Raw genomic sequence first — 19,912 nt, forward strand, 5'->3', positions numbered from 1 at the left:
ATAAATTTTTTGTTTGTAGGCAATGCTATGCTTCGCATCTTTTCACGGGCTTTACCGTGTTCAAACTATTACAGCCAGCATTCTCTGAGGCTTGCCAGTTTAGCAAAACAAAAAACGACATTCAAAACTGACGCGAATTTTCGTTTAAGAATGGCTTCGTCCAACGTGGAACGTAAAGCCAACAGATTGGCAGAAGAGAAGTCGCCATATTTACTGCAGCATGCATACAACCCTGTGGACTGGTACGGTTTTAATTTGTAACTTTTTGAGATATGCCAGCAGTGTTAAGTCAATGACTTGACCTAAGCGCATTTAAGTCACTATTTTCAAATGACTCGACTTTACAATTACAATTGACTTAACAATTACAATTAGAGGAGCTGCTATTGATTATTATTATTATGCCTGGTAGTTTATATACACATAAACTGTGTACGTCTTAGGACATATTTTTATTGGGTACAGGTCTAGAATCCTACCACAACACACATTATCTTGGTTAACGTTAGCTTTCGGGTAGGCCAACGTTATTAATAAATGCTATATAATAAGACTTGACCCAACCACATCCAAACGCTAACCTGCACCCTAACCCTAATATTGTGTGTTTATCTAAGAATTGATTAAATGCTGTGGTAGGATTCTAGACCAGTATCTTTTATTGGTTTACTACTATCACACGCACCAACAAATGTATACGACAGAAAAAGTTATGCCTAAAACTAGTTTTGCACCTTCAGTCCAAAACTAATAAAGTGTAAAAATTGTCTTTAAAATAAAAAAAAGCAAAGATTAATAAAAAAACCATTGATATATGTAAACACAGGCCATTTTATCCAAAGTAACTTTAAAACTGAGATAAAAAAGTGATAATTTGCCCAAAAATGCTTTACAAAGTTCAGGTTTGGTTTTGGTATGACCGCCCTAATTACCCTTTTGTTCAAATCAGTTTTTCAACAACATAATTATATTCATAAAATCAAATTATTTATTATCATTGAAATTGCTACAAGACCAATTCCAGCTGATCAATTTGAAAGTTTTTTGTGCACAGGAGAAACAATTTGTAAGGGTCCCTAACCGTTGTAAAAGTTTTTTTTTAATATTTTTTTTTATGTTTTTTTTTTTGGGACACAAAAATTAATATATGTAATCCTAGGTAATTTTTTCCAAGTAACTTTAAAATTTTGATAAAAAACTGACATGTTTTTTGTGCGCAGGTATCCTTGGGGCGAGGAAGCATTCGCAAAGGCCAAGAACGAATCCAAGCTCATTTTCCTGTCGGTCGGTTACTCGACGTGCCACTGGTGCCACGTCATGGAGAAGGAATCATTTGAGAACGAAGGCATCGCGAAAATCCTCAACGAAAAGTTTGTGCCGATTAAAGTGGACAGGGAGGAAAGGCCAGATGTTGATCGAGTCTACATGACTTTTGTACAGGTAATTTTGTCTTTTTTGTAAAATTATGGCACTGATTATACTGCTGAGGCAGACTGCAGAAAAGAAGGAAATAGGGAGAAATACATTATCTAAACCAGTGCTTCCAAACCTTAAACCAGTGCTTCCCAACCCCTTCAGTCCAAGTCAAGTCATTTCTCCAAAAGATTAAGTGATGTGAAATCATTTGTCCAAAAGACTTCACTGAAAACCAGTGGCTTAGGTGCACTTAATCCAAGTCATAAGTCATTACAACACTGTTCTTTTATTAATTTTTTTAATGGAAGTTCATACATGGTTGTTTCTTGACCTCCCTGAGCCTGTGTAGTGTGTAGCTCAGTAAGTAGAGCGACGGTCCACGTTCGTGAGTTCAAACCTTACTGCAGGCTAGTTGTTTTCTTAGCCTGCCCTGCTTGCACTACAATCCTGATCATGCTGACTGATTTCGCTAATAGCTTCTCCTTATTGTTGTTGGACATTACAACTCCAGAAGGGCTTGGTCACAGAATACACAATATGCAGTATGCTTCACCTTCAGCTTTTTGTATTTGTTTTCGTCACAGGCCACCAGTGGTCATGGGGGTTGGCCGATGAGTGTGTGGATGACTCCCGACCTTAAACCGTACATCGGTGGGACTTATTTTCCACCGGAGGATTCAATGTCGAGGAGAGGCTTTCGATCCATTCTTAACATTATTGCCAAGAAGGTATGCATCAGTATTTATTTTATTGAACTTTTATATTTCTGTTTTAATTAATGAAACGGTTTATCATTATCATGTCTTAAAAATATTAACAGAATTTTTATATCAAAATATTTGAAACACTTTGTTCGAAGTTCGAACTCTTAAAAATCTCCACAAAATTTTTGGGTCAAAATATTTGAAACATTTTTCTCGGAGCTCGAACTGTTGAAAGTCTTCACAAACCACAATCAGGGAACCCCTTGTCCAAGAATATATTATATCCTAGTAACTAGGAATTTCAAAAGTACTCATTCTATATAAGGGTGGTATTGGTGCCGATCCGATATCAAATTAATAATTTTAGCTATGACTGGCAAACCAATGCAGCTATTTTTATCTTGAAACATAAATAAAACATAAGATGTTAGTAGCTCGAAGTAACTGAATTTCTTAACCCTAAAGATAAAGCTAATTTTGGCGTAATAATCTAATAAAATTACCCTTATATGCTGCAATTTCATCTGTTTTGCTTATTTGAGTATGGCAATGATGTCATTTAGTATCGGACCGGATTGCGTTACTTTTTTGTTCAAAATATCGAGTATCGGTATAAGAATAAAATGGTGAGTACCAGACATCTCTAGTAGTAACCTAATAACCTAAAGCTAGTCAACCTACAAAATCTGGTCCTAGAATTTCAACGGCAAAATAAACATATTTACGTAGCTTAAAAATAATTACCTCCACTCTAGGCCTGTATATATATACATATATATATATATATATATGTATATATATTATGAATATTAAAAAAAATATAATTAAAAAAATATTAACCAGCAAATTGGCGTAGATCTTGATCACTACTTTCCAACGATGCCACTGGTATGGTGCATAAAGTTTCTTATTGACTCGAACCGATATTAAAATTCATAACTGAATGCGATAATATTTAAACGCCTGTAGCAGCTACGTAAATAGGTTTATTTTGCCGTTGAAATTCTAGGACGAGATTTTGTAGGTTGACTAGCTTTTGTTAACCTAGTAGTTCTTTTAAAAAAAGTGCTTTCATTTATTATTGTGATTGATATTGTATAGTGGGAAGAAGACAGGGAAAACTGCTCTACAAGTGCCGGGAAAATTATGGAGGCAATAAAGGTGTGTAAATAAGTAAAATTCTGTCAATTGTGTTCTATTGCAAGCTTTCGGGAGTCAGGAATTGCACACAGAAACTAAAATGTAAAAGAAAGATTCTTGCTTTCGCATTAGATCATGTCAAGACTGTTTATGGAAACAAGTATAATACATCATAAAATTTTGCAGAAAATATATATATTGCGTTAAAAATGGGCATCATCAGTTTCTTAATTCAAATTTATTTATTCATGTGGCGAAATATATATTTCTGTAAAATAAAAATAAAAAATTTTATGTTTTATACCTGTTTTTGTAAACAGTTCTCACATCATTTAGTTTTATTGTTTTTAGATATGTTAATTACTTTCTCAAAGGTTTAGAAAAGGTGTCCATTTTAACAGACTGACTGCTTGCTGCATATTGTATACAGTGTTCAGGAAAAGTTAAATTATTAATCTAAAATATAAATTATAAAAATTTATACAACAAAAAAAATAAATTTTTCCTAACGGCAAAATTACTGAACCACGACATTTATATAATATCTTAAGTATTTATGTACAACGGGTATTGCAATTCACAATTATATAGATGTGTGACATGCACTATTGTATTTTTTTACAATTTCCCCCTGCTACAAATTTACAACAGCTCGCTGCATATTGTATACAGTTTTCAAAAAAACATTTAATTGATAAAAATAATCTAAACAATAAAAATGTATACAAGTCTAAACCATTGTTTATTGAGTAACATAATGGCTGAAGGTTATAGTAAGATGGAATATCAAAGCCCATACAGAATACGTAGCAATTTAAAACGTTTTAAATAAGTCTTAACATAATGGCTTGAGGTTGTAGTTAGTCGTTGTGGGAATTCTAAAGTATATATAGAAAACTTGAAAATGAATACAGAGATATTTGAAATGATTAAAATGGGCTTTGATATTTTTTCTTCTTCTAATTACAACCTGCAGCCATTATGTTAAGATTGATTCGAAACGTTCAAAATGCTTCCTATACTTCTGTGTGAGCTTTGATATTCATTCTACGTATTGTTTATTGACATTTTCTTTTTTTCTGATTTAGAAAGCAACGGAGACCAAAACAGAGCTGAGTGCTTCGATTCCCGGCCAAGAATCTTGCGATAAATGTGCCGAACAAATGCAGCAAAACTTCGACGACGAACTTGGGGGATTCGGGGGGTCACCTAAGTTTCCCCAGCCAGGTACGTATTAAATTAAAAACTTGCTTAAACACCAGCGAAATATGCTAAAACTGGACAGTTTAGGATTTGCTACAAAGTCCTTTAATTTTAAATTGATTCACATATTAAAATTCGTTTTTCCAAACCCTATGTTATATTAGAAAAAAATGGACCCCTGTGAGTGGATTGCTGAATATACACTCGATTTAAGTTAAGTAGCTTGGTGTAATACAAGCTGTATAGTCGGAGTCGGAGGAAACAAATTTGGCAAGAGTCGGACTCGACTTTTTTTTTAATTTTTTTTTTTTTTTTTTAATTTTTTTTTTTTTTTTTTTTTTTTTTTTTTTTAAGTTATCACCAGGTTGTTTTTACCAACTCCGAAGTTCTGCATATGTGCATTTAAAAGATTTGAATAGTCACCCTTGTGTTAAAAGCTTGTAACAAGTTTATCGGATAACTTACAAATATGGTTGAAGCTAAACACTGTTTCTAGACAGTTCTATTGGCCTTTTGAAACAACTATAAATAAATCTTGCTAACTTTCACATGTCTTTTCAGAGAACATGCAGACCAGATTTTATTGAAACGAACAAAAAACAAGCTTTTCGATAGAAAATTCTCCCAGAAAATATACATAAAGTGGGAATTAAGAATGTTATGTAATTTGTAAAAAAAATGTCACAAATATTTCTAGTTGAGTACTCTATGCACGGTTCTGTAATGTAGCTTGAAATAAATTGTAAAGTCAAAAAGGTGGAGTATATCGACATCATCTAGATAAGGACGTTTCGTCACAAACTTGTATCTTGTTCTTTTGTATCATTTCCCACCTTTTTATAAGTAATGCGATTTACTTCTCAGTTACATTAACTGAAGATTATATAAGTTCGTATTGAAATGTTTTAATCAAGATGATGTCGATCAACTCGACGTTTTTTGCTTTGCAAATCACGGGCAAGCTATTTCTAGTAAAGTTTATTATTTAATTACATTGTCATTGATGCATTTTCTAGTAAATCTGAACTTCCTGTTGAGATATCACCACTGCCATGCCGATTCAATGCTGGGTCAAAAAGCTTTAGAAATGGCCACAAAAACTCTCAAGGCAATGGCCGACGGTGGAATTCACGATCATATTGGTTATGTGAGTAGTTCAGTTTTTATGTAACTATAAACATATGTATGGTGATCGATGAATAATGACTTAATTAAATGACATGCCTTATGTGCACTCAAGTCACTTTTTTCGAATGATTTGAGTTTTTCTAAAATAACTTAACTTGACTTAAGTCTTTCGGACAAATGACAGGACTTGAAATTAAGTCATATTATTTTAAATGATATTGTTTTTTTTAAATAATATTTTTTTTAAATGACATTGTTTAAAATCAGCTGTTTTCATTTTACTTTTTACTATAGAATTGAGCTCTTTATTTATTTATTTTTGCACATAAAACTATTAGCTTGCCAACACGTTGTATTTTGTTATTTTTTAGTGGACTTAGTGCTCAAAATCGGACGTATTCACAAGTTTTAAAAGTTTAACGTTTGATTTTTAAATTGTTAATTAAACTTGACTGGTTCTCGTGACTTGTTATTTTTTCAAAAGACTTTACTTGGACCTAAGTTACTTCTCAAATTATTTGAATGGGACTTAAGTCATTTCAATTACTTGTTTACAACACTGATCTGTACTCGTTCGATACTAGGGTAGTATCAACAATTAAATATGTATTTTTCGTGATCAAAACGCATTGATTTATAGTTTAAAAGATAACTTTTTGTTAAAAAATCGTAGATTTATAGGCTTTCAGAAAATTTCGGTGGAATACTCTAAAACAACTTCTAGGTCTGCCTGCATTTTTTAGAGATGACGTCAAACAGTAGGTTTAGACTTGTAAAACCTGCTTTTAAAATTAAAAAATGTGAAACTGAAATGAAGTAAAAAAAAAAGACTTAGGAAAAAGGCGACAAAGCTTTTTTTCAATTAAACCATTTTCCTTACAAAAAAAATCTTTTTTTTTTATTTTAATTTGGCGTTTGAGGGCCACTAAAAACCAATCCACGTACCCCAAAGGGGTACACAGACCCCAGTTTAAGAACCCCTGCTTTACAGAGAGTGTTATATCAGTGTATAAAAACTGAAAAAAACAAAAAAACTTGAAATTAAAAACATGGATTAAAATCTGATTTTTTGTAATTTTATTTTCCAGGGTTTTCATCGCTATTCCACAGACCAGTATTGGCATGTTCCTCACTTTGAAAAGATGCTCTATGACCAAGGACAGTTGGCAGTTGCTTATGCGGACTGCTATGCCGTAACGAAAGACGAGCAACTAAAAGACGCCCTAACTAAGCTTTTGGAATATGTCGGCAGAGATTTAACAGACAAGGTTGAGATTTTTTGATTAAAATATGATTTTCCTAATTTTAACCAAGGATATAAGCTTTTTTAATTACTTGTTTTATTTCTATGTAATTCAAAACATTTTTCTCATACATTTTTATAGAGTTTGGGGTTTTGTTCAACAGACAAGTTTAGGATTTTTTTCAGTGAAATATTTATTTACCTAATTTCTATTGATGATATAGCAGCAGGTTATCTGCTTTTTTTTAAGCTAAATCAAAGTGACTTTCAGGGGGCTCGTAATGTTTAACTGGCCGCGGGTTGGACGCCCCTGACTCAAGTCACGGTGTTTGTGTTGAACTGTGATCAGTAGATCGATTATTTTTTGACCTAAAAAATAGGAAATTTTGACCTGAAAAATTAAAATTTTGACAAATTTTGACCTGAAAATAATTTATTTTGACAAAATTTTGACCTGTTAGAAAAACATTGATTTAAATTACCTAGGCGTCGTTAATCACGCGTTATGTATTTCCGGGGGGGCCACTGCCTTTGGTTGACACTTCAACCATAGTTAACTTTTCTCGTATAAGAAAAAATTGTTTCAAAAACTGTAAGATTTCATGAAACAAATCCATCGTTAGGTTTGTTACTCGCTCTAAATTTACATCTATATGCATAGTTCTACTATAATGGCGGTTTTCTAGACTTCCAAATTCGATTTTAGATGGTTGTATTACACAAAATTCACCAAATGCAATGTCATTTTTCTAAGGTTGTTGGTAATGACGTAACGTCCTGGCATACATGTTTAATGCGGAATTACGATTTTTGTTTGGGAATCCATGAATGACAACAATTACCGATCATATGGGGACTGATCCAATCCAGCTACCCTATCGATCCGTTATGGCCCAACATTCGTGACTTACATGGCTACATTTATTTTAATTTTATCAGGTATTAATAAAAAAAGTTTAGGAAATTTTTTAATGCAGTATCTTCCGGAAATTTTAATTCATTCTATATCCCAGGATCCAAAAGTTTGTCTAAACCGTCTCTAGAACACGATAATCGAAAAACAAAATTATAAGTCGAATATTGGCTAACCACCAGCACCCTCTTTCTGGGATACCTGGGCTAGGACCCTTTCACAATTTGTGCGGAAGTCTATTAACTAAACGTCGACCTGCATCCGGCTGAGAAAGATAGCGTTTTGTGAATTGCACATCATAACAAGGAAGCAGCAAGCATAGGCCCGTTAATCATGTTCCTGGTGTGATTCACACGCTAAGAGAATGGCCAGCCTTAATCTGGGACAGGGATGGCGAACCTTTTCGTCGCGCGTGTCACAAACACGACCTTAATCCTAATAAGATGCACAAGTGGGTCATATATTTAATTATCTGCTAATTTTATGCGAAACTTTGCTGCTGCGAGGTTTCAAGTGTTATTGTCTGGGTCGGTAATTCAAGGTTTATGGACGATTTTCAAATTCGGATTCGATTTTCCAAATTCGGATACCTAAATAGTTAATAAATGCTGCAGCATTTATTTCGCGAAAATCTTAATTTCCCGCCACCCTTTACGTTTTACAGCGATAAACACAATGTTTTTAGTTGTCTGCAATTCTGCACGCATTTGTCGAAGTGCTGTTAATCTAGGCCAGTGGTTCTCAACCTTTTTTCTTTCGTTGCCCATTTACGTTGCGAAAAAAATTCTGCGGCACAATAGTTTTATGAAAGAAAAAAACTGTAAAATAGGTTTAAAAAAAACACAGCAGAACATATTTCAAAACAGATTATTTATTCAACCGTGCATTAGCGAGATACTTGCGGCTGAACAATCAATCTACATTTCCTTTTAATTCCTCCCGAAATTAGTATTCCTGTAAAATTAAATATAGTGACACAAATGAAACTAAATCTAGCTTTTTTAAATTCGTCTGTGGCCCACCTCAAATGTCCCTATGGCCCACTAGTGAGCCATGGCCCACTGGCTGAGAACCGCTGATCTAGGCCCATACTAGTCGCCCTTAAAACACTTTTGCACGACCCACAGATTGGGCAGCCCTGATTAAAATAGTATATATAGTGTTATTTAACGAAGAATTGTTTTTTACATTTTTCATTTCCCGAAATGGATTGGCAACATTTCGGTATTTTTAGAGAGACAAGTGGGTCATAAATAATTTGTGGTGCGGGTCAGTGGTTCGCCATCCATGATGTGGCCTTTTCCAACTACATATGCTATTTCTATGGAACTAAAAAACAATCTATTTTTTTATTCGTTTGGTTTGTTCTAGTCCTATTTATTATTTAAATAAATATAAAAATGAAGAATAAATTTATTATTTTGTTTTTTTAATGAGGTATGAAAACTATTACTGTAGTGTTTTTTTTTTCGGATTAGGAAATTACATTTTTTTTGCAGTCTTCAAGTTCTTATTTATTTTTATTTTATTTACCAGACAAGGTTGACATTTTTTAATATTATATTTTACTTAATAGCTATTGGTGATACAGCCTTTTTCAATTACTTGTGTTGTTTCTCTCAAAGACAAACATAATTTAGTATTTGTTTAATTGCTTTGATCTTGTCCCATGTTTAAAAATAGGAATTAATTGAATTTTTATTTTTCGGTAAGTGCAAAACTTCTACATTTTTCTTTTTTTTAGCTTATGAAATATGAAAAATGTTTTGCAGTCGTTAAGTTCTTATTTATTTTAATAGAGTATAGGTTTTTTTTAGCAGACAAGGTTGAGATGTTAAGATTTTTTATTGAAATATATTTTTATAGTTAATTTTAATTGGTGATACAGCCCTGTTTAATAACTGGTGTTGTTTCTTTATAATCCAAAAAAACTGTTTTTTAATTAAAAAATAGGATTTTTTAAGCTCTCATTTATTTTCATAGAGTTCAGGGTTTTATAGCGCTGAAGACGCTGATTCATTGGAAGAAAAAGACGGCTCACACAAAAAAGAAGGGGCTTTCTACGCTTGGACTCAAACAGAAGTGAGAACGTAGCAAACAAATGTTTTGTGATACGTAAAAAAATCACTTCTAATTTAATTAGAATGTTATTTTGTATGAAAGATGCGTACACATACGCGTACAAAAACTCTGATCGAACCCATTGCTTTCCAACCTTCAGTTCGCGACCCACTTTTAATGCAAGTTTTATTGTGTGACCCACAATGAGAAATGACCAAACGAATGAGAAAAGAAACAATGTACACACATGCAATTTTCTATTGATTTTTCCACTTTTTCTATTGATTTTGGCAATTTTCTATCGAAACTTCGCTTGCATAGTGGATATTATCGTTTTAAATCGAGGCTTGATTGGAGACAAGCTCACACGCAATGTTACGTAATGATAATGCAATAATTTCCCATCTAATAAAAAACTGTAACATTTAGAAATGCTTTACTTTAAATAGCTTCGACCCACTGGTTGGGGGATGCACTGATCTAACCCTTCTGAAGTTTTCATTTGAATTCAAATTCTTTGTTTTGACTAAGAGACTAAAAATGCCGTTGGACAAAGTAGGATTTTTAGTAAAATCCGAATTAGATTAGAACTAGTATTAGAGCACACAAGCAATTCACAAATTAGATTAGAATTAGAATTAGCCGCATTTTGCTCTAATTCATTGAATTAGAAAACTAGAATTAACTAGTTGTCCAAGTCTGCCTATAACCATTATTCACCAAAATCCTTTCAGTGTGGCTATGAATATATGTGCAAGGGGTTTGCACCCAATTTTGGACCCCGACCCACGATTGAGAAACACTGTCTTCAATCCTGCATAATAATCGATCTAATCTAATCTGTTTTACGTTATACGATTCGCTTTAGATACAAGACGCACTAAAAGACGAACACGTTGGTGAAGTTGCCCTATCTTCTCTGGTGGAAGAATACTATGGGGTTAAATCGACGGGCAATGTGTCGTTTGACCAGGTGAGTAAACTGGAGTAGTTGTTATCAAGTTTGAGTTGCACAGCCAAATTGGGCGTTTCATTTGTTAAAAAGATTTAAGTCAAGCCAAGTCATTTTTTCGAGCGACTTAAGTCAAATCATTTGTCCAAAAGACATTTTACGTAAGTGTAAAAAAATACGACACTTTAGGTTTAGGTTAGTCGTTTTTTTAAAAGACTTTAGTCAAGTCATTTAGTTAAATTACTTCAGTCAAGACAAATCATTTTTCGAAAGAATTAAGTCAAGTTATTTTTTTCAAAGAATTAAGTCAAGTTATTTGTTTTCAAAGACTTAAGTCAAGTCAAGTTATTTTTTTAAGACTTAGGTCAAATCATTTTCCCAAAAGCCTGAGGTCAACTGAAGTCATTGACTTAAGTAATTACAACGCTGGTAAATGGCCAATAGCATTTTTACCACAGGACCCTCACGGCGAATTACGCGGAAAAAACGTTCTCATAGTTCGTTCCACCGTTGAACAAGTGGCCGATAAATTGGCCCTAAGCCCCGATGACGTAAAACAGGGCCTCGAAGTGGCCAGAACCAAAATGATGGCCAAGCGAGACGAAAGACCGCGACCGCATCTGGACAACAAAATGATCACCGCGTGGAACGGTATATTTCTACTTGTACTGTGCTGTTCGTGTGGTGACTTATAACTAGAGATCGACCGATATATTTTTACAATTTTGTCAATCGATACCCGATACCGATTTTTTTTATATACCTGCTAAATCTTCAAAACTTGAATTAATTGAAAATAAAATCCAAATAACCTTTTAGTTTATACACCTTTATTAATTATTAAACTATCATTTTGCAAAATAACTTGGCGTGATGCTAAAACCCAAATTTTTCATCAAAAAATGGACTAATCGTTTGTTGTACAGCAAAAATTATGTCATATTTTCGTACTAAAATATCGGCCAAAGTATCGGCCTATATTTACCGATACCGATATACCGGTGAAAGCCAAATATCGGCCGATATTATCGGTCAATCTCTACTTATAAGAGGACTCCAGCCATAAGATCGAAATAGGAATAACATAAACTTCGTAAAAAAACACACTTCGGAATTAGGTCAAAATCAGACTAATACTTAATATTTTAATAAAAGGGTGTATCTTGATGGAGCCCTAAACCATTAGCAGCAGGTTTCTGATAAAACACATTTCGGAATTAGACCAAAATAGGACTAGTACCTATTAAACGGGATAACGTCTAAATAAGGATGAATTCGAAATATGTCGGAATAAGGCCTAAATGGCCAGAATCAGGCCATACAATATTTTACCTACTATAACCCCAAACCCCACCCATTACCCAGCAATAACCCAAACAGGGGCAAATAATCCGGTGCCAAACAGCGGTGCTCTTACGGTACTGTTCAAACTAGGGCGTCCAAACGTCGACACAAAAACTGCCAGTGCCTTGTATTGTGGTCTGCCTGACTTTTTGTGTTTTCGTGGGCAAGGCTCTCGTTAGGTCGGGGTTCTTAATTTTATTTTAAAGCGAAGTCTTGAAAAAAACATTCTATCATTTAAATAAAACACTAATATTTTAATTAGGCCTCTATTTACCCACGTATTTTTCTAAGGATCATTCTATGTCACAAGCCGACAATATATATTTTTTTTTTTCATTCTATGTCACAACCCGACAATATATTTTTTTTGTCAAGTCACATTTTTAGCCTTACTTACAAAAATCATTAAACGTTCCAACCGTTGTTTTTGTTTAATTTTTTTTTTATCAAAGCAATTTACCTAAAGCTCGCTTTTTCTGCATTACAACAAACTGGTTTTCGTTGGTTGAGTTTAATACGCATTTCGCTGCCACAAAATTAAGTGTTAGCCAGAAAGTTATAGAAAATCATTGGCTCTTAAAGCTCTGCAATTTTAAACACAACAGGAATTAGAACTTCTTACGGCCGCAAAAGTTATAAATCTCGAAATATTTTTTATATATAGGGTACACTATGAACGGACCTGTAATGCAACGTGATAATGAATTTCAAAGCCAAAAAGGTCTGTAGATCGACATTATCTTGATTAGGGCGTTTCGATCACACTTGGGCATTAACTTAAAGTGCACTTAAGTCAAGTCATTGACACAAGTCATTACAGTACTGTTAACCTCACAATTCAATGTATTTCGTTCGTCAGCTCCGATGATTTCGGATTTCGTTCGGGCTTGACTTAGATAGAAGCCATTTACTCAAATGACTAAAGTCAAGTTAATTTGCCCAAAAGACTTAAGTCAAGTCAAAGTCGTTTTGCCCAAGTCATTTTGCGCGAAAGACTAAAGTCTAAGTTAAGACATTTGTCTGAAAGACTTCAAATTACTTGAAAACAGTGACTTAACTGCACTTATGTTAAATCATTGCAACACTGCTAACTTTAGAATTCAATCTATTTTTTTCGGCAGCTCTTATGATCTCCGGTTTCGCCCGGGCCTCCTGCGCGCTGAACGAAGTTCGCTACAGCGAAACGGCGGTCCGGGCTGCCCAGTTTGTCCGCGATCATTTGTACAACGAAGATAGCGGTTTGTTGCTGAGAAGCTGCTATGCTGGTGATAACGAACAGACCGCCCAAATGTAAGTTGTCAGTGGCTGGGAGTGTCCGATAGTATCTAATCGAAACCGATTGAAGTAGAAGTATCGTTACTCGTCCGATAATGGGGTGATATCGGTGCCGGATTGATAGAGAATTTATTGGTGAATTACTGCTATAGTTTGCGAGCCAACGTAACATTAAAGTCTGAGAGTTAACAGTTTAAAGAAAAACGTTTTCAACGTCTTACTGTAAACAAGTCATTTCGAAATTAAGTCCAAGTCAAGTCTTTTCAAAAAATAAAAAGTCAAGTCCCAGTCCAGGTTAACAGTTGCCCAAACCAAGTCAAGTCATTCTTAAAGCAAGTCAAATTCATGCCAAATCATTAATATGGAAATATAATCAAGTACAAGTAAAGTTTTTTTTGAATAAATAACAAGTCAAGTCATAATTAGAGAAAGTCAATTTCAAGTCAAGTTCTTGTCATGAAAGGTGAGCTATTTTTTTTTTTTTTTTTTGAAAATAAGAATAAATAACCGTAATTTATAAAAAAAAAGCTTAAATGAACATTTAAATTCAATTTTTTCTAAAAAGTAAATTCACGTAATTTAAAAACAGTGACTTTAGTCATCCCAACGATGTGTCAATGTCGCTTTGGCTCACTCTTTCAATAAAATAATAAAAAAAACTTTCTCATTTACAGAAAAGTTCCAATCAAGGGCTTCGACGCGGATTACGCTTACCTTGTGAAAGCGCTAGTGGATTTATACGAAGCTACGTTTGACGACCAATGGTTGGAGTGGGCCAGTAAGCTGCAGGTAAACCAAAGTGTTTTAAAATAACGTTTTTTTTAATCTAAACAGATTGTACTGTTGTACTCCGGCCTTAGATAAAAAAAGAACAACATCAAAATAAAACACTGTTTGGATTAAGACCAAAATAGGACTTATACCGGATAGTCATAATAACGTAAAAATCGTTAGGGGAACAAAATGGCTAGAATCAGGCCTATATAACTTTTACCTAACCCAAAACCCAACCCTCTAAAGAACATCACTAACTCCCCTAATGATTTCAACCCTAATCTATTTTCTAACCCCAACCATTACCCACCAATAACCTCAAAGAGGGGTCAATGCCAGATCGACGGCCCCCGATTGTCTCATCACCCCTCCCAACAATTTTAGGCGTTATTTTGTCCATTTGGGCTTTTAGATAATTTTTTTTGGACAGGGTTATGTCTTATTAAAGACGATTTAGGTCTTATTCTGTCGTGGATATTATGTATTTTAAAACTGTTAAATCACATAGTACTGTTGTTTAAAAATTACACAAATAAAGAATATTGAAATAACTTTTATTTATTTTAAATCTGTTAAATCGTATTGAGAAATCGTGGTGTTGGATCAAAATAATGACTCAAATTCAATGAGGATTTTTCTCACGTTTGACGCAGTTTAGCACCGGGATTACGTATTTGCTTAAACATGACGCTATCAAGCAAGTCTAAGCAATTGCTGCTGCAACCTAAAGTTTTAAGTTTGGGAGTTATTCTCAATTGACAAATGTCACTGGTTTTCGTTACTTAAAATATGTATTACATGCTTAGCTAAATGCTTTGCGCTATATTCGATTATTTAGTTGTACCATTTCAAAAACATCACACGGCATTGCAGTTTGGTTGCATGTCAGATCCGAGGGTCGCGCGTGCGATTTCTCGCAAAACTTCTTGACGAAAAGGGTAAAACATTTTTTAACATTTATCAGGCAATAATCTGCGTGACCGTTAAAATCAAGTCAAGTACGTTGCCTTGGTAAAAATAAAGTTTCATGTGGCCCTTGACGCGTGGTTTAGGCTTTTCACTAAGACTGCCCGGCAAAACCTACGCCTTACTGTATATACCCTACTTAGCCTGGGCAACGCCGGGTATTTCGTATTCGGCATCAATTCGGCACCGATACTACGATAGTACATTTAAAGTAAACTAGTAATTACCGATACTACCACCCTGCTACTGAAATACACTGTTTGTTCATTGTTATCATTTTAAGTTGTTTATTCCTAACATTTTAGTCCCGACTTGTTTTTAGGACAAACAAACGGAGTTGTTTTGGGACAAGGAGAACGGAGGATTCTTTACGGTGGCTGAAGGTGACCCTTCCATTCTAATGCGAATGAAAGAAGGTATTTATTGGTTCACAAGAGCATACGTTATGTACAAGCCTGTTAAACATCGTAATGACTTTTTTGCGAACCAAATTTGAGTTTGTCATTGCAAACTTAAGCCGGGGCTGTCCGAAACCGACATTTTTACTTAAATACTTATCACTAGGGCGATTATACTTGTCAAAAAAGTATAAAGTTAAAATTTACAGGTTAGGTCAAAATCGGTCAAAATTATTTCAACGCTAAATCGTTCACAAAGTTTACGTTACGTTATGTACGAGCATGTCAAACATCATATTTTTTGGGGAACCGATTTTAAGTTTATCATTGCAATCTTAAATAATGATTACTGTAGGGCTATTATTTTTTGCCTTCCTAAACTGCCAGTTTTTGATTTATATGTGAATATATTAGTGATTTGAGTTGGAGATCACTTGTTCTAATAATGACTTGACTTGGACTTGTTATTGTGTGCAAATGACTTGACTGGGACTTCTTTTTGAAATACTCGGGTGCCAATTTTTTTTTAGTTTTTTGCTATCTTTTATGTGACTTGACTTGAAGTTGACTTGCTTTACTAATAACTTGACTGGGACTTGACTTGGACAAGCGATGACTTAATTCTAGCTTGACTTTGTTAGTTATTCGAATGTAAGGTGTTTTCTCTCCTAACATATGGTAATAAGGAAGTCTTAGATTGTTATGAAAACCTCTCGCCATTGATTTGCAACCCAAAACTTGAAAAAACATTGTCAGTATTCGCGGTCGACTTGGTACTTATTTATTTTCTTCAATGTTTCGGCTACTTAAACCGGATGCCTTCATCAGGGAATGTAACAAACACCACGCAAAGAAAAAACGAGACTACTTCAACTTAAGGTATTTCACAAATGACTTAACTGGGACTTGACTTGTTATTTTTTTAAAAGAGTTGACTTGTTAGTTTTGAATAGACTTGACTTGAACTTAAGTTATTTCACAAATGATTGACTTGGACTTGAGGTAGTTTCTTTAAAAAAGACTTTACTTAAACTTAAGTTATTTTACAAATTAATTGACTGGTAAAACCTGCACTGACTCGAACATATTCTCGTAAAAAGCAAAAAAACAGCTCTTATTTTTCAGACCAGGATGGAGCCGAGCCAAGTTCAAATTCCGTTTCAGCCACCAACCTACTTCGGCTTTCAGCATACCTCAACAAACCAGCGCTAAAGGATCGGGCTATAATGCTTCTGAAGGCATTCTCGGATCGCCTCACCTCAATACCTTATGCTTTACCGGAGATGGCTTGTGCCTTACTATGGCTGACTAAGGGCCATAAAGAGGTAGTTTGTTATAGGTTATTCATTATTACAGTTATTCTACTAGGTTATTTCATAAGAATTTTTGAAACGTTTAAAATGACACCTACTTCTGTATGGAAAATAAAATTATTACATTTTCTCTCCGTATCTAGCTGAAAAAAGCAAACAAATTCTATCGTAAAGCAACAATATTGCAAACAAGCGATTTCTGGTACTTTTTTGGATCCAAACCGATACCTAACATTTTGAACAAAATGTATCGTTTTCTGGTCCACTATGCTTAAAACAATAAAAATAGACAAAATTGAACCATTCAAAGGCATATTTTTTGTTTGTTTTTTTGGCAAAAATTTGCTTTAACGTTAACAAGTTTAGTTATCTCTATATTTTTTGGTCGAAGAGACTCGTTGGTTTTTAAATCGCACTTTCTGGCGCTTTTTAGCTCCACATTAATTGGTGCCACCCCCGATTCCCATAGCTTACATGTGTAGCCGCACATTTACATCAACCGGCCAGTCATACCTCCACCAACACCTTACTCACAGCCCACAATAGAAGCAAATATTTGCGTTTGCTCGCTTGAGTAGTTCCTCTTGTTTTTTCTTTTTGATACAAGGCGTTGTCTGACTTTTACGAGTTTCACATGATAGACAGATGTAAAGATTTTTTCCAGTGTGTTCATAGAGCCCTGATAATTAATTCTTTTACAAAGCAACAATTCACAAATATAAGCATGAAATTAAGTATTAGAATAGAGAGTAGCATTTTAAATGTCTAAATAAGTTAAAAATATATTTATTATTAATAAAACAAAATCATTTCTGACTTCGGTAAAATGTATTATATTGCTTAAGCAGAAATAAAACGATTTGTGGACACAATATCGATTAACAAAACAATTGCTCTAACTAGAGGTGTGAGAACTGTTCCAAGGGGGTGTGGGGATGCTGAATAGCACACAGAAAAAATATTAGTGTGATTTATTTCTTTGATCAGTTAAATGTAAAACTAACTCACATTTTGGTATTGTATTTCTGTGCTATCTGTTACTAGTATAAAAATAAAATTACAATGGTTTTGTTTTTTAAGCAATTCTAGAAGGGGGTGCGAGAATTGTTTCGTGATTTGAAAAGGGGTGCAGCAAGGAAAAATGTCATTAGGTTAACCTTTTATTTTTATAAAATTCACATTTTTAAGTAAAAATCCGCCGCCTCGGATCGCAAATTCTTGCCCGAAATTCTTATAATAATTAGGTATCGGATCGGCACCGATACCAGCCTAGTATCGGCCTATTACCTACCATTTAAAATCAGTATCGGCTCCGATTTGATATTGAAACACCGGGATATTTTTATATGATTTTTTTCCTTAGGTTGTTATTCGAGGAAATGACGAACAACCAACCAAAGATGTTATGGAAAGAATCAACTCAACATTTTCACCGTTCAAGGTATTTTTTATTTTTAAATTTTTATTTTTTTAAATTTTTTTTTTATTTTTAATTTTCTAATTTTGGTCTTTCGATATAAAATTTGCTAAATTTTAAGGTATAAATTGTTTTTAGGATGGTATTATTTCAACATAATTTTTTTTAATTATGGCATATCTGTTTTTGTAACATCTTAAAGAACACCAAAGTTTTAAAGTGTGGCAAAATTTCAATTTCAATGATTCTATTAACACCACATTGGGAAACAATTAGCAAGTTCTTAAACATTCGAAGCACCAACCTGAATAAAACCCGTTTTAACACTCACTTTTTTTGTTGCTAATGATTTCCTTAGTTCTTACTTAAAAAATTGACCATAGCAAAAATTACATTTTGAAAATGAATAAGGAGATATTCAAAAGCAACAAATTGTTCCCTACTTCTGTATGGACTTCGATATTCTTAGTACGTTTTACTACAACCTCCAGCCATTAGGCTATAAACAATAAGGTGTATATTCAGCAATCCACTTATAGGGGTGTCATATAATTCATCCAGACACAATACATGGTTGATAATATTCAACCATATATGCTATTCTAACTTTACAATTTTCAATTTTCAGGCCTCATTAGTCTCGAAATTTGGTACTGCCCATGTGTACGTCGGACTCGGGAAGTTTCATATAGTCTTACTCGAGTCCCGAGTCCGGTTCGGGTCCAGAAAAATAAACCAACTCCGTCGAGTCCCGAGTGCGACTCCGCAGTCCTGTCCAGCAACGTTCATAAAATGCCACCTACTTCTGTATAAACTTTAAAATTCTTACTATACGTCTTGCAACAACCTCCAGCCGTTAGGCTCTAAATAATTAGGTGATATTCATGAATTCACTCCAGAAAAATAAACCGGGTCCCGAATCCGATTCCTACCAAACACCAACGTGATGTTTTTTGTTTTAGATTCTAATACCGCCTGGCATTAACTCCGACGACAGTTTTCTTTACCGCCACCTGGCGGCGCACATATCCGGTATGACGGGGCCACCAACCGGCGCCAAGGAGCCGCCGCTCGCTTTTATCTGCGAGAACTTCACCTGTCAGTTGCCTGTTAAAATTTCCGACCCGAATGACATTGAAGTGCTTTTAAAGTGACTTTATTGGCGCCAGACATACGTAATTGTATTACTATTATTGCAACTTTTATTCCAAACTTTTAATGTGTCATTGAACTTTTTGCTTTTTATTGCAACTATATCATGTTTTTCTTTGCTTGTCGGTCAATAAATCGCGTTTTAGGTGAATTGTAATACAAGCATCGGCCCATGGTTTGTGAATGTTTATTGAGTTCAAAAGTTGTAAGTTTTTTAAACGTACCAAACTATATTGATAACTGACAGTGTTGTAATGTTTTAAATCAAAAGATCCAAAGTCCATGACTTGACTTAAGTGGCCGTTTTTAAATGACTTGACCTGACTTGGCTTAAGTTGGACCATTTACTTGACTTGAACTTAAATAATTGAATGAAAACCGCGAGTTAAAACATAGTGTTTTCGATGAATATTTTTTAATAAAATTGGTTTAATAATTCTAATATTTGCACGAAAAACATTTGCTTTATGGCCTTTTTGTTATTTTTTCGTTTATTTGTTGCTCATAATCGGA

General features: G+C 34.2%; 1 protein-coding gene across 1 annotated transcript; it reads left to right on the plus strand.

The window, feature by feature from the left end:
* The first annotated feature begins 24 nt into the window (after positions 1-24).
* LOC146141506 (spermatogenesis-associated protein 20-like) lies at positions 25-19,565 on the plus strand. The gene is made up of 16 exons (XM_083389893.1): positions 25-242; positions 1,221-1,440; positions 2,001-2,144; positions 3,222-3,281; positions 4,349-4,487; positions 5,480-5,610; positions 6,680-6,859; positions 9,731-9,829; positions 10,677-10,781; positions 11,219-11,411; positions 13,226-13,394; positions 14,054-14,168; positions 15,442-15,535; positions 16,643-16,842; positions 18,194-18,271; positions 19,210-19,565. The coding sequence occupies exons 1-16, from the start codon at positions 28-30 to the stop codon at positions 19,399-19,401; spliced, it is 2,334 nt and encodes a 777-aa protein (XP_083246019.1). The 5' UTR covers positions 25-27; the 3' UTR covers positions 19,402-19,565.
* Positions 19,566-19,912: the final 347 nt, after the last annotated feature.

The sequence above is a fragment of the Ascidiella aspersa genome, chromosome 5, assembly GCF_963924565.1.
Source record: "Ascidiella aspersa chromosome 5, kaAscAspe10.2, whole genome shotgun sequence".
Classification (NCBI taxonomy): Eukaryota; Metazoa; Chordata; class Ascidiacea; order Phlebobranchia; family Ascidiidae; genus Ascidiella; species Ascidiella aspersa.

Bases quoted from the DNA above. Each gene is read 5' to 3' on its own strand.
- LOC146141506 (XM_083389893.1), top strand. From the start codon at position 28: ATGCTTCGCATCTTTTCACGGGCTTTACCGTGTTCAAACTATTACAGC. The intron at 10,782-11,218 runs GTGAGTAAACTG...TTTTTACCACAG, and splicing joins GCAATGTGTCGTTTGACCAG to GACCCTCACGGCGAATTACG. The intron at 18,272-19,209 runs GTATTTTTTATT...TTTTTGTTTTAG, and splicing joins CAACATTTTCACCGTTCAAG to ATTCTAATACCGCCTGGCAT.